General features: G+C 40.1%; 1 protein-coding gene across 2 annotated transcripts in view; it reads left to right on the forward strand.

The window, feature by feature from the left end:
• Window positions 1-2,804: 2,804 nt before the first annotated feature.
• The window catches only part of ESRP1 (epithelial splicing regulatory protein 1), a 43,512-nt gene continuing 30,820 nt past the window's right edge, over window positions 2,805-15,496 (forward strand). For both annotated transcript variants that reach the window (XM_083360796.1, XM_083360797.1), the window contains exons 1-4: window positions 2,805-3,281; window positions 4,110-4,238; window positions 6,839-6,952; window positions 13,525-13,639. In XM_083360796.1, coding sequence (XP_083216922.1) covers window positions 3,150-3,281; window positions 4,110-4,238; window positions 6,839-6,952; window positions 13,525-13,639 — 490 coding nt within the window. In that variant the 5' untranslated portion in view covers window positions 2,805-3,149. The remainder of the gene's footprint in view (window positions 3,282-4,109; window positions 4,239-6,838; window positions 6,953-13,524; window positions 13,640-15,496) is intronic.

Here is a 15,496-nt window from a genome sequence, read left to right on the forward strand (position 1 = left end):
TTGGCTCTTTTATGACTCATGGACTTCAACTCCCAGAATTCTGAGAGTTGAAGTCCATGAGTCATAAAAGAGCCAAGGTTGCTTATCCCTGAACTAGGCAGATTTGGAAGATTGTAGTATAGGTACTTAAAATTCAATCCATGGTTGCTCAGAAGGGAGGCCTGGTGAATTGAATGGCCCTTATAGCTCAAGAAGGAAGAATTTTAAAAACTTCAGCCAAATGTCATGTGTGCTTATTCCAAAGTAAGTCCTACTAGATTCACTGGAACTTGTGTATCAAATCTGCAGTTTGTTAAATCGACTGGATACAGAGCTATTATGCCCTAGCATGCAATGGTTACCCACTCCGTTTCTCAATTTTAAATGCCTTGGGCAGCTGTTATAGCTCTTTTTGTTCCAACTTGTGCCCCTCCCTTTTAAGTATGAGTTAACCATTTTTATCTCATGACCCACTCCACTAAAGCTTTTGGATTGCAACACTGAAAGTTTGGAAAGGGGAGCATTCTCTTTAATGTTTTTACTGCAGCAGACTAAGATAATATCTTAAAATATCTAAAATTGAATGGAGTTTGGTTTCAAGTACCTGAAAATAACTCAAGCCCTCTAGCATTTCTCATATATTTTGACCTCTAAGCAAGACTATCAGCAATAGTTTGATGTTAGGTGCATTTAAATTGAGCTTACTTCTACTGGCAGTATTTAAATAAAGTTGACACAAACTTAGTCCAGTCATATTTCAGTATAACAAATTTCTACATTAAGAATAGTTAGAGATAAATTGTACTAATGGCATAAGTGCAATTTAAAGTATCCATAAGCTTGGATTGTTGCCAGCCCAGCTTTTTTTCCTTTTTTTAATATGGATATAGCAGCTCTTATCAGGATTATTCATCCATTGCTGCTCAACCAACCAATTTAATGTCTCCAAATTTGTTGAACTTCTTCAAGTCAGAGTTGGCTCCTGGCACACAAGAGAACTAGTCCCTTCAGTTTTCTTAATAACTTTTTGGAAGTGGTTTGCCATTGCTTCATTCCTAGGGTTGAGAGCGTGTGATTGGTCCAGTTTCACTCCTAATGTAGTACTAGCATTCATACTCCATGATTTTTTGGCCTTGTGCCTTAACTACTATGCCAAATTGGCTCTCGTAATCAATTTTTATTTTAATTAAAATTATAGGTGCTGAAGATGAAGAACCCCAGATTGAGACAGCATTATGTTCCATGTTCTTCTGGTGTTCCTCAATCTGGCTTTGGCATAACTGGTCTTTGTAACAGTTGACGTGTTTGAGTATAATCATACTGGATTTTAAAAACTCAGTTTCAAGTAACTAAGTTTAGAAGTAAAGCCCTATATGCCTCATTAATTATAACTAGTCTCAGGGAATTGCCTATATCCCATTCCACTTATTTCTGCCATGTTTCCAATATTTTATCAGTGTCTCTTGTTCTCAGTGTTCTTTCTCCCATTTATAACATAAGTAATCTTTATCATAATTTGTATGGCTCTGGATCCCAGCCTTAGGTCATTCTGGAAATTTTTGAAGATCTGGTTGTGCTCCTAGACCTTGAGGTTGTGGCAATTGTGAAACCCCTTGTTTGGTTTTATTTGCATTGTATACAGTACTGTATGTAAAAAGACAGTTTGGTATAGTGATTAAGACATCAAGCTAAAAATCGGGAGACTATGAGCTCCGATCCTGCCTTAGGGATGAAGCCAGTCATGTGGTCTTGGGCCAGTCACTTTCTTTCAGCCCTAGGAAACAGGTAATGGCAAGCCATTTCTGAAATCTTGCCAAGAAAACTGCAAGGTCTTGTCCAGGCAGTCACCAAGAGTTAGTGCTAACCTGAAGGGACAAAAAACAAACCAAAGAAAACAGTATGTATTCTCTTTGCTTCTGGTCTCTTGCATTTTTCTTTTAATCAATTGGTTTTTAGTTGTAAGCTGTCCATTTAGGCAGCCTATATAATTTAATAAGAAAATAAAATATTACTCAAATAGGGATCAAGACTTTTCATCATAATGCATTTGTTAATCATTTCATCTGCATCTTTGATACCTCTACCATGTTGTGTGTATGAATGGCCTTTGCAGTGAGATTTTCAGTGTTTATACATTTAATATCCTTTGAAAATTGAAATTTCCAACCAAGCAAGACACTGTGCACAGTACCTGTTTGTAAATATACCACCTTAGTTGGAAACTTGGGGTATTGTTAACCTATACATAATATTGTGTCCTCATTTGAAATGTTGCAAGACTCTTTACAGTTCTCACCATAAAGATGCCAACCAAAAGCAAGGCACGGTTTAAATTTCAATACAGTATTTATTAGCAATATAAAAGTCTGGCCAAACATGTGCAAAATGTAAAACAGCCTTCTCTTAACATCTAGCCGCATTGGACCGTATCTCACTCCCAACCCTTCTGACTGCCTACACACCGGGAAAGCACCTGCTGAGGAACATTATAGCCAAAGTATCTATTAGACAAGAAGGCAATCGGCTGCTGTACGCTGACAGTCCCTTTGACACACACCCCCCCCCCATTCTGCACGCCTCACGAAGCCCTCAACCAGCTGAGCTCTTCCTGGCTGCAGCTGTGCTCCCCTATACTGAGCCCTTAGCCCGTCCCCTCTTAATGCCACGTCCCGATGGGGGAGAGCCAATGGGCGGGCTCCCTCAGGTGTCTCCAGCGCGCTCGGTCTTACCTGCACCACGTGGGGAGGGAGGAGTGGGCAGGTAGAGCCACCTCCCTAAACAGCCGAGCTCGCAGCCATTGCGCGCTTCCGAGGGGTGTAGCCGAACTTATGCTTCGGAATTGGCTCCCGTGTAATTAAGTCTCTCGCGCCCCCCCTCCGAAAGCCACACGGGGCATGCGTCTCTCTCCTAAAAGAAGGACCAGGACGTAAAAGCAGCGCTTTGGTGGCTGGAGGTGGGGGCCAGGGCGGGGGCGCTTTCCTTCTTCCCTTACTTTCTTTCTTACACTAAGTTGGGCTCCGAAATAGCGGCTGGCTGGCTGGTTGTTGCGGGGAGGCTTTCTTCTTTGCAAAGTTTGGTGAGGTGTGTGGGTGTTGTTTGTCTTTCCTTTCCTCCACCCCAGTTTCGGGGGGGGGGCTTCTTTCTCCGCCGCCGCCGCCGCCGCCCTCAGCATGACGACGTCTCCCGATTACCTGGTCATCCTCTTTGGGGTCACCGCTGGGGCGACCGGAGCTCGCCTGGGCTCCGATGAGAGAGAATTAATCCAGCTCCTGTGGCGGGTAGTAGATCTGGCCAGCAAAAAGGTATTTTTGCCCCGCGTGGAGTTGGCGGGTTACGAATTCACCTGAACGTGGCTGGGGGGGGGGGGAAACCTTCCTCTCTTTTGAGTTTACTGGTTCCCGCATCGGTTAATAAATAGTTAAGAGTTAAAGCTACAGGACAGCCCGATGCGCGCTTAGTGGGGAAGATTTCGAAAGAGAGTAGAATTTCGGGGCGATTTGGTCTGAGCTGTTGTAAATGGTTGGGGACGGATATTCCGCAGAGAAACTATAATCCCTGGGGGGGAAAGCTGATAATTTAAATCAGCCTTTGCATCGTGATGAGCAATGCCGGTTGGGCGGGTTGGGAGTTTTCATTCGAAGGAGAAAATGGGCTTTTTTAAAAAAAAAAAAGGGGGAGGGGAACGTTGCGGGGTTCAGTCTGGTTCCCCCAAATGGAGGGGCGGGGCTGGAGTAAGGAGTCGAGCTGGGACGGCTGGATCCCCCCCATTGTGGATTCCAGTTTTGTGGGGTGGGGCGTAAGTGGGCCGCCCGGCTCCGCTTCGGTTTTCCCAGGGGCTCAAAAGAAAACCGTGGGACGACCGCGGTCCCTGCCGTCCGTCGAGCAGGTGAAGGAAGCGATTCCAAAGGAAAACCCGGAGTTTTACTGGGAGTCTCTCTGAATGGAGAAAAAGGCCACTTTCTCCTTGGGCGAAGGGAGCGGGCCTCTAGAGATCAAGCCCCCCACGCCCAGGCTAGGAAAGCCTTCGTCGCCACCGCCCCGACCCCCTCTTCCCGGCGGGCGGGCGGGCTGCCAGTTCCCGGGGACCAACTGATCTCTTCCTTTCCTCCCCAACCCCCCTTTCCCTGGAGGTGGGCAGTCTTCATCATGTCCTGATTGGGCCCGATCGCCTGGCGCTGACGGACGAATGCAGAGAGGAGACCGGCCTAGACGAGGACAGTCTGGCGCTCGCCCCGCAGCTGGAAGAAGCCCTGGGGCAGGTAGGCGCCACGAACGAGCCCCTTTTCCTCCAGGGCCAAACCCTGGCTTGCTGGCTGGCTTGCCCCCCGCCCGACGGAGCTTTCTGGAAATCAGGGTGTGCGAGGCGCACCAGATCACTCCGGGGTTGGGTGTGTTGTGGGAAGGGAAGGAGATTAGACGTGACTCACAGCCCGAGAGAACAAGAGCGTGGAAGAGGCAGATGGCTTCTTGCCCACGGGGGCTCTGTTCCCCCGGCTGCTTTTGCCCCCCCCAAATAAAAGACTTCTGATAGCCATAGCACTTAGATTTATATACCGCTTCACGTGCCTTAGAGCCCTCTCTAAGCAGTTTACAGAGTCAGCAATAGGCCCCCAACAATCTCATTTTACCACCTCAGAAGGATGGAAGCCTGAGTCAACCTTGAGCCAGAGAGAATCAACCTGCAGGCGGCGGGCAGGTAGCAGAAATAGCCTTGCATTCTAACCATTGTGCCACCATGGCTTGTGCTAGTGACTTGACTGTCACTGAGGTCAGTGATACCTGCTGCTATCAAGTCTATGGTACCATAATCACTTCCTCATTAGTGACCCCCAGAGTCGTCTTCTCTGACCCACTGAAACATCTATGGGGGGAGAGAAAGTTCAACAAAGTCAAAATGGCGGTCACAACTACGTATGTAATCAAGGCCCCAGTGTCTATGGAGGTTCTCTGTCATCCAGGTCATGGTTGTCCCCAAGGGGCTTTTTCAGGAGGCAACTGGATTTTCTTGTTTTACTTTGAAGACATTTCGCTTCTCATCCAAGAAGTCAGAGCTGAAGAAGCTTCTTAGATGAGAAGCAAAACATCTTCAAAGAAAACAAGAAAGTCCAATTGCCTCCTGAAAAAGCACCTTTGGGTCAAGGCACCAGCCTTTTAAAATGCCCCCTGGATTCACCATATTGACTTGGTTGCCCCACGTCACCCAACTGCCATTGAGTCTTATCCTCTTACTGTGATGGTTGGATAACCCTAGGGCAGCATTTCTTAATCTTGGCAAATTTAAGACAAGTGAACTTCAATTCCCTGCGCTGGTTGGGGAATTCTGGAAGTTAAATTCTGTGAATTTAAGATCCACACATCTTTGAATGGTTGAAGTTGAAAAACACTGCCCAAGGATATGCAATATATCGGCAAGGAAATACCCCATAATAGTATTCTTTCTCATGTGACTAAGGGCTGGCAGAAGATGTAACTGAACTCTTGAGAAGCTTCTTGTTGCCTCCTGGTTGGAATAGCAGTATAAACAAAAATTAACCTAGGCCATAATGACTTCAATCAGGTACCTCTTGCGCTTTCTAGTTACCTTGGATTTCTCACCATATTTCCTAGAGAGCAGCAGATATCTGAGTGTACAGTTCAGCACATTTAAAAGGCTTAAAAGATTTCTTCTGGTCTGGAGTGTTTATGATGATTGTGCCATGCTCTGGATTGCTGAAATTGATTACTCCAAATTCATCAAGATTAGGACAACTAATGCAATTATTCTAGCTTTTAAAATGAAAGGTACAGACTCACTCAAGCTGAGGTCAAGCACCGGTGATTACATGGAAGCATCTACTTAGGGTTTTTTGGCAACAGTGATTTGGCATTATCCTCTTTCTGGGAATTTTTTCAGCTTTCCAGTTAGCCTAAAACTCTAGTTTCCTAGTGATGTCCCATCCCAGTTTGGTCTAGTGGTTAAGGCACCAGGCTAAAAAGTGGGAGACCATGAGTTCAATTCCCATCTTAGCCATGAAAGCCAGGTGGGTGACTTTGGGCCAGTCATTCTCTCTCAGCCTAACTCATCTCACAGGGTTGTTGTGGGGGAAATAAGAGGAGGAAAGTGTGTTGGATATGTTCACCAGCTTGAGTTATTTGTAAAAATAACAAAGGTGGGATACAGGTAAATAAAAATCAACTAGCTTTGACCCTGTTCATCTTTTTTCACTCTTTGTGCTAGCCAGTTTGGATAGATACAGTTTGGATAGATACAACTCCACACAAGCCACCCTGCAATTTGTTGCACCAAGTATTCAGGTGATCTTTTTAGATACAACAGCTTTTTGGAAAGTTATTGTTCGATAAGACAAGTCAAAAGAAATCACAAGCATTAGCTATGTCAAATATGTTCACAAAGCTATTGTGTGCTGCTGTTTCTACAATTATTGTAGAAGAGTTTGATAGTAATTTCTATGACACTGGAAAAGTGGGGGGGGGCTTCAATTAAAACAGACTTTCTGTGTGGTGCTGGGAATTTAGAGGACTCCAGCCAAGATGTCACAAAAAGTATAATAATTCAAGTTACTAGAACAGTATTTCTCATCTTTAAGAAATGTAGACTGTAGTGGCTAGAGAATTCTGGAAGTTGAAGTCCACACATCTTAAAGTTGCCAGGGTTGAGAAACATTATTAGAAATGAGAGAGGAAGAAAATGAGAAATTTTTCCATTTTATGGGGGTTTGACTTAAACATTTCATAAAGAATGCCTCCAATTTATATTAAGTTGTGCATCCTTAGTGAAAGTATGCAAATATTAATTTTACAAAATGCACTCATATCATAAATGGATTGCTGAAATTCTGTGTTGTATCCTTTTTTTTAGTTCAACCAGTCTGTGAGCAATGAACTAAATATTGGTGTTGGTACATCCTTCTGTCTCTGTGCTGATGGACAACTTCATATCAGGCAAGTTTTGCACCCTGAAGCATCAAAAAAGGTAAGGGGACTAAATTCAGTCTTTCTCCTCCTACACACACACCCCAAAATCAGGCTGTGATGCTGCACATGTTTTTTTTTTAAAAAAACAAACTCATTTTTACTGTCACATTTCTGCTAATTAAGCTTATGACATTACAGCTGGAATCACATTCGTGACACTCTAGCTGAACTTTTCAGGTATCCTGGTGTTTGAAATATTAAAACAATGTGCCACATTTTATAATTCACATGCAATGTTTTGGCAATTCCATGGTACAAAGAACTCAGAATTGATTTAATCTTTATAGATATGTGTTTTGTACCAATAGCGTATCTTGCCCATGAACAGGTACTGAGGAGCAGAAGGAAGCAACCCAGCAAAACCATCATAGAATAGAATAGGACAGAGCTGGAAGGGACCTTGGAGGTCTTCCAGTCCAGCCCCCTGCTCAAGCAGGAGAACCTATACCATCTCAGACAGGTGAATGTCCAGTCTCTTCTTGAAAATCTCCAGTGATGGAGCACCGACAATCTCTAGGGTTAAGGTGTTCCACTGGTTGATTGTCCTCACTGTCAGGAAGTTTCTCCTTAATTACAGGTTGCTTCTCTCTCTGATCAGTTTCCAACCATTGTTTGTTGTCCTTCCCTCTGGTGCTTTAGTGAACAACCTGGCCCCCTCTGCCTTGTGGCAGCCCCTCAGATACTGGAACACTGCTATCATGTCTCCCCTATTTCTTCTTTTCTTTAGACTAGACAAATCCAAGTCCCGTAGCCATTCTTTGTATGTTTTAGTCTCCAGGCCTTGGATCATCTTAGTTGCTCTTCTCTGATTTTTTTCCCCAGACACTCAACATCTTTTTTTGTGATATGGTGACCAAAACTGGCTGCAGTATTCCAGGTGTGGTCTTACCAGGGTTTTAATACTTTGCATGATCTTGATTCTATGCCTCTGTTTATACAACCCAGGATTGTATTAGCTTTTTTGACTACTGCTGCACACTGCTGTCTCACAGTCAAGTGATCGTCCACTAGGACTCCAAGGTCCATCTCACAGTTACTGTTTTTAAGCCAGGTCTCACCCAATCTGTATTTGTACCTTTGGTTTTTCCTGCCTAAATGTAAGACTTTGCTTTTCTCCACATTGAAACTCATTTTGTTGGATAGGGCCCATTTTTCAAGTTTGTCAAGAGCTTTTTGGATCCTGAGTTTGTCTTCTGGGGTGTTGGATACTCCTGTCAGTTTGGTGTCATCTGCAAATTTGATGAGTTCTCCTTCAATTCCCTCATCTAAGTCATTGATGAAGATATTGAAGAGTACTGGGCCTAAGATGGAGCCTTGTGGTACAGGACTTTTAGATGCCTGGGGAAAGTTTTTAACTGATCTAGAACAGTGTTTCTTAACCTTAGCCACTTTAAGATGTAGGGATGTATCCAGAATTCCACAGCCAGCCACAGGTTTTGAAGTCCATACATTTTAAAATTGCTAAGAATGTGAAACACTGAACTAAGAATTTAATCTTCTTAGACCAGGGGTGTCAAACTGTTGACCCGTGGGCCGGATGCATCATGTGGAAGCTGCACCCACCCCATTGCCGTCAATGGCAAAATCATCCCAATACGTTGCGCGACATCACATGACATTACGAGTTTGACATGTCTGTCTTATACTGTCCTCAACTCTCGTTCAGGCATTTTGTTTGCTGCTTATTTGGTTGTACAGGTAGTCCTCAACTTATGACCATAAGTGAGCCCAAAATTTATGTTGCTAAGTGGGACATTTCTTAAGTGAGTTTTGCCCCATTTTACGACTTTTCTTGTCACATTTGTTAAGTAAATTATTACATTCATTAAGTTAGTAAGATGGTTGCTAAGTGAATCTGGCTTCCCCATTGACTTTGCTTGTCAGAAGATTGCAAAAGGAGATCACATGACCCCAGAATACTGCAACCGTCATAAATATGAACCCGTTATCAAGCATCCAATTGTAAATCACATGATCATGAGGATGCTGCAGTGGTCATAAGTGTGAAAAATGGACATAAGTCACTTTTTTCAGTGCCATTGTAACTTTGAACAGTCACTAAACGAACTATTGTTAAGTCGAGGACTACCTGTATTGCTTTGTTTTGGATTTCTTGCAAGTGATCCTAAAATGATTAGAATAAATGTGACACGTGTAACCATGGATAATATATCTTTTAAATGTGTTTAGCCCAGTAATGATTGCTTACATTATAACAATTCTCTATAAGGAGCTATTGCATAGTGACTTTATATTTGGCTGCAGTTAGTGTACTTCATTTTTTAAAATCATTCACCTGTTCAAAGAGATTAAATCTCTCATCTGCATTTTCAAAAATCACATTGCTGTAGAACTTGAAATTCTGGTAGTGAACAGTATCTATTCCCCAAGCATTCCTACTGCTGTCTCAGTGTTAATGTCTCTGTGACAAAAATATGTATGTATGGCACATGAATCGTGATTGATACTCACAATTTTAGAAAATAGGAAATCATGCCACTCATATGTTACTATTTTCTCTTTTTCCCCCCTTTATTACAAATAGAGCTCTTCTTGACAAGGAGGTGTTATTTCACATAAATCAATTGAGTTCAAGCTGTAATTGACCAGTCTCAATCCTTACTAAGATTCTGCTCTAAGACCATGTCACTGAATAAAACACTTATGTTCTTAAGGTATTGGAACCTAAACCAGTGCTTAATTTATCCAAGCAGACTTGGTCCTCCTTTTAGTATAAAGGCTCAACAGACTATATATTTTAATCTTCCCTTGTTCCCACTAAATGAACAATTTTCGTTATCTTTTACATTGTTTATATATTCTAAAATCCTGCACATATTCTATAGCAAAGCTGTAGATCTTTTGTTTTATAGCTGCATTGACAGTGGTTACTCGGCTATTCTATAAAAGAGAGAGCAGTGATAAATAAACTGATCTTGCTTGGCAAACTCTTGGGGAAAATTAGTTTACATTTAGTCATAGTTGCTACAAACCTACCACTATCTACTCAGCCTCTGAGCAAGATTAAATTGATGACATATTGCAATGCTATCCACATGATTTCATTTATCACGTGAACCCCAGCTTGCATTCAGCCTGTAACAAAATCAGTCTCCTTCAGCAATGAATTCCCTCCAGACATCTCAAGGGGCTTGAGGCAGGTGTCTGTCAATGTATCACAAAACAGAAATCAATCATTCACAAAAGCATGCACTTCATCTACACTCCTTTGTTTCTCCTTTCTCTTAGCCATGCAAAGAAATAGTGCTTGTCTGGAGTTTATAGTCTGACAGAGCATCAGCTAGCTTCACAAGGCAAGGAAAATGTCCTCTTTACAGCTGAGGATGGAAGATTTTCCACCCATCTTCTTAAACTGTTGCTGCAAAGAAAAAACAACTGTTCTCAAAGCTGGGAAACTATTGTAGGATGGGCTGCTCTTTTGTTCAGCCAAAACAATAACTCTACAATGGTTATGTTGAAAACATGGCATTTTGAAATAAAATTTAAGAAATTAACCTTGAGACAAACCTATCTTAAAATGACAGGGTGAGAGGAATTGTATTGTCATTCCTTTAAGATGAGTTCAATTGAACAATCCTTGCATTGTATGAGTAATGGCAGCTATTTGAAGTTAGGGCATTTCCTAATTTCCTAGGGCAACTATATGTCGAATCGTACATCTTTATATTGTTTGGAATTGCAATCAAATGGGTATAAAATCTTATAAAATGTTGTGGTGAAAAAGGCAGTATGAATGATCTGGTTAAATATTTTATGTAAACCAAAGAGGAGACTTAAAATGGATGTTTGCTCATGGACTTTGTATAGAAATATTTTTCAAAGTAAATACTAAGAAGGAAGTATGGGTGTTTTATTTACTTTCAGTTTAAAAACATTAACACTGCAGGCAAAGCCTGAAAAGTCAGAACCCTGCCTTAACTGCAAATTCTGAGTTTAGACTTTTTGAAGGGGTTTTGTAAAATCTGTTAGACTCCACAATTGGGTTGATTTATTACACTAAGAAAAAAAACAACAGTGCCAAACAAACCGGAATACCTAGGTTCACACAACACACTAAGCCAAAACCAACCAAACCACTTTGTGAATCTATCAGTTTATGACTTAGCATAATATATGAGCACAGCCGCTATCCTTTTCTTCTGTAAATATGAAATTGGAAATTAAATAAAACTAGAATCTGCATTTGTTTAAGGCAGATTAATTTCTGCTTTAGCTATATTCTACAGAAGCCTGATCATATCTTTTGCCTACAGGCAATCTTTACAACCATTTGTTTGGTAACTGTTCAAAGTTACAATGGGACTGAAAAAGTGACTTATGACTGGTTTCACACTTAATGACCAGTTGCAGCATCCCCATGGTCAACTGAACAAAATTTGGACACGTGACAACTGGCATGTATTTATGACAGTTGCCCTGTCACAGGGCCATGTGATCACCATTTGTAAGCCTTCCCAGCTGGCTTCCAACAAGCAAGGTCAATGGGAAAGCCAGAAAGATTGTAAAATGGGGCACAATACATTTAACAACTGTCTTGCTTAGCAATGGAAATATTGGGCTCCAGTGTGGTCATAAGTTGAGAACTATTTGTATTGGCAAAAGATAAATCTGGTTTTTGTAGCCAGATGGCTGCCAGATACATTGGATTAGAAAGAACCCTTATTGATCCCAGCCAGTAAGTTCAGCGATCTGCCAGTTAGGAATAGCAGAGGTTTAATAGTTTACTACAGTGAGAAAGGCTGGCAGATTTGCTGGCTTCAAAGACGTATTTTTGGCCAGCAAAAGTCCAACTTTGCACTGGGCTGGAACTACCAAGAAGATCGCAAAACCCTTCTTAATAATTGATTCCACTCTTGAAATATTCATATTAAGCAGACTCTCAGAACATTTAATCAGAAGTAGCTATCCTTTAACTATTGTTCAATACTCCTTTCTAGAATGATAGAGAACAGATCTTGACCTTTTTGTGTGTGACATCCTTTCAGGTCATAGTGGAATTCTATCATATCCCATTCGGTCATCTTTTGTCATCTTTTTGTCAATTCCCTAATTCTTTATACCCAGTTTCTTCTTTCTTTAACATAAGTTTGTTTCAATTCTCTAATCTTCTGCACTGCCCTCCTTTTTTTTGTACCTATTCCAGTTTCTACTTCAGCTATTCTTAAAAATAATAGAAGTTAGACCAGACTGTCAACAATTTCCTTCAGATGTGATTCGTATCTGAATTTGTTCAAGGGCAGGGAGCATTCCCTGGCTAGAGTTCTACCCAACTTGGAATTCTGTTCCTCCAGTCATTTGTTCATAAGTGCTCAGCAGAGTGTATACATCCTCTTCTTAAAAGGACCAGACCAGGTTAGAAACTGATTAGATCTGCCTTTTCATGGTTAACTTTGGTTCCTTTGACATTTTTTTTTACAAAGCAGCTGGTCCAGTGATGTTTTTCTCTCTTATTCTGAACATATTAGAAGAAATTATTTTGGTTCTTAACTTTCTTTGCTTATTCAGCTTGTTCTGATCTTGCCAACATCCTTGAAAATATAAGTTATATGATTTTACTCTTCCTTGAATACCTGTCCTTTTTCCAGTTCCTACATACAGGTAGTCCTCAACTTACAATCATTCACTTAATGACTGAAATTTATTTATTTATTTATTTATTTATTTATTTATTTATTTTATTACATTTATATACCACCCTTTCCCGGAGGACTCAGGGCGGTTTACAGGGAATTAAAAACCAAAAATACAAAAGTTAAAACCAGTTTAAAAAAGATTAAATTTATCCCTATACAAATAAAACCCCAATTAAAATAAATTAATCCTCAGCCTGGGCCAGAGAGCTCGAAGAGCCAGGTCTTCAGGCCCTGGCAGAATGAACGGGGGCAGAAATGTTATGACAGCACTGAAAAAAATTAAATTTAACAACTGCAGTGATTCACTTAACAAATGTGTGGCAAGAAAATTCATAAAATGGGGCAAAACTCAAGAAATATCTCATTCAGAAACATAAATTTTGGGTTCAACTGTGGTCATAAGTTGAGGACTACGTGTAGTGTCTTTTCATTAGATTTTCACTAGCTTCTTACAGAGTTGCACTGCCTTCTTCCATTTCTTCGTTGCTCAAATTGTGTTTTAAGTGTTTTTGCTGTCCCATCTTGGGTTCCTTTTGCTTCACTATTCTCCTGTCATGGAATACTTTTCTTTTGATTTTTATCTACAATGTACTCAAAGTCCAAAATCTTCATTTAATTACAGTTAACTTTAGTTTCTGCTAATTCAGGGATTTCATGATTACATGGGCCACTTTCCTTGAAAGTTCTCCTTCCACTTGGTCTTGGTTAAGGTTAAGGGAAGCTGGTTCTCCTCTGCCTTTCTTCACCTAATAAAGAAGAAACTTGTCATCAAGGTAGGTCAGGAATTGCTTCTTGGAAGGACTCTGCTTGGCAAATGTGTAATTAGTACAACTCTTTGTAAGGGGGTGGTCAGTTAAGTTAATTGGCTGTGCTATCAATTGCTACCTTGGTTTATTAGATGTAACTTGTTTTGCAGAATATCTTGTTACCTGAATGTTTCTACTCATTTTTTGATCTCCGAAAAGAATTCAAGAAGTGTTGTCCTGGGTCGCCTGAAATTGACAAATTAGATGCTGGTTCCATGATACAACGTATCCTTTTAATAAATACATAATTTATCTGTATATTTCTCTAATATTAAGAAAAGTTTATATATTGCTTTTATTCAGATGAAAAATGTTATGTCATCCCAATTAATAAGAACTATATAATATAACTTAAAATATGCCAAATGCTTTTTAAAAATATGTATATATATATATATATATCAGGAAGTAGCTATAGAAAATCAAAATAGTAGATCCAATGATAGGTGTTAAAACATAGAAAACTAGAATAAAAATTGGGGAACCAATAGGATGCAGAATAGAATATGTTTGTGTTTGTGTGTCTATCTTTCTGTCTATGTATGTATGTGTAACCCTCAGATATGCCAACACATTTTATTTAAGGAAGTTTATTATGAAATCTCCATTGAACAGGCTTATTTTAAAGTCATGCTAGCTGACAGATGTTAGTACTGTATGCAACAAAGCTATGATTCTAAACGCACTTTCTAAAAACAAAAGTGCAATAAATAAATAATACTGGTAAAAAGTAGCGCTAATACTGTGCCATTTACTAACTACATTCTTAATTGTGGGCAATACCTTAATTGTGGGCAACATTAATTCAGCTTTTGGATAATTTCTATATATTGGTCTGTTGAATGGCTTTGGTATATGGTTTGTTTGTATAGCATATCCTTATACTATGAAATTACTTCCTTTGGCCCAATCGGAGTTGCTTTGTCTTTGTGCTTTGTTTTGGTGAAATATCAAGGATTATATGATATTTTCTATGGATCTTTTCAAAGAAAATGTGCCCTGAGTACACATTGTTCAAGTCAGAACTGCCATCATTGTAAGTGAGGATAATTTTATTGCCTTACCTTACAAGCTTGAGTAGAGAGCTGAAAATGCTGCCTATAACAAGTTACTTGCAAGTCCAGGGTTTCTGGTTATCATCTGAGTTGGTGGGTTGAACAGCTGTGCTCTTTCTGTATTCAATGCAGGCTGAAATTTCTCCTTGCCAGAATGAGTTTTCCCATGGCCCAACAATTTATGGGATAAAGTGGCATTGACATTGAAGCACTGGTCTTGGATAAAGTAACAATTCATTGTTCCCCATTTCTAGGGTACACGTCCCAACATGTAAAGACATTTGAGATATGTAACAAGGTAATGGGAGGTTCTATATATGTTAATAACCCTAAGAACAGAAAGACAGTTGCAGCTTCTGTTGAACAATAAGTAGTGATGCAGTGAGATTGGAAAATATGCACTCTAACCGGTTGCTAAAACATATTTGCATGCAATTAAATAAAGCCTTTGTAGAACTTGAAAAATAATCCCAAATCTGTGGCCATAAACCTTTCATGCAGAGGGCAAAGATTTGGAAGGAAAGTTTAATGGAAAGCAGTTTCTCTCCACTTAAATCATTTTTGTTCAACATTTTATTTAAAGAGATAAATGCAAACATATTTAGATCTACTTTTAAATTCAAGTCTTTTTTGAAGAAAGATGTCCACTATAACTGAAATCTCAAAAGCAATAGCAATTTAAACTTCTTTTTTAATAATTACTGTTGGGTTCAGACATTTTCCACCACCCAGTATGTGTTAATTGGGTTTTAGTGATCTAGTCAGGGTGGTAAATAATGTTCTTGGATACCCTTGGTGTTATTCTTTGATTATGGAAGGATTGGGAGAACACTGCATTTTGAGATAGATCAATTTAAACAATATATCTCTGTGTTATTCCTTTGCCCCAAATATAAATTCTAACAGATGTTTTTAATTTAAAAGAAATAAAATGAGATACAGTTTCATATATCAACTATGTACAATATAAGAGAGATCAGAGGGAGCAAGACAATCCAAACTGAAGTTCTCTCTCTACAAGATTTTA

The sequence above is a fragment of the Vipera ursinii genome, assembly GCF_947247035.1.
Source record: "Vipera ursinii genome assembly, chromosome: 3".
Taxonomy (NCBI): Eukaryota; Metazoa; Chordata; class Lepidosauria; order Squamata; family Viperidae; genus Vipera; species Vipera ursinii.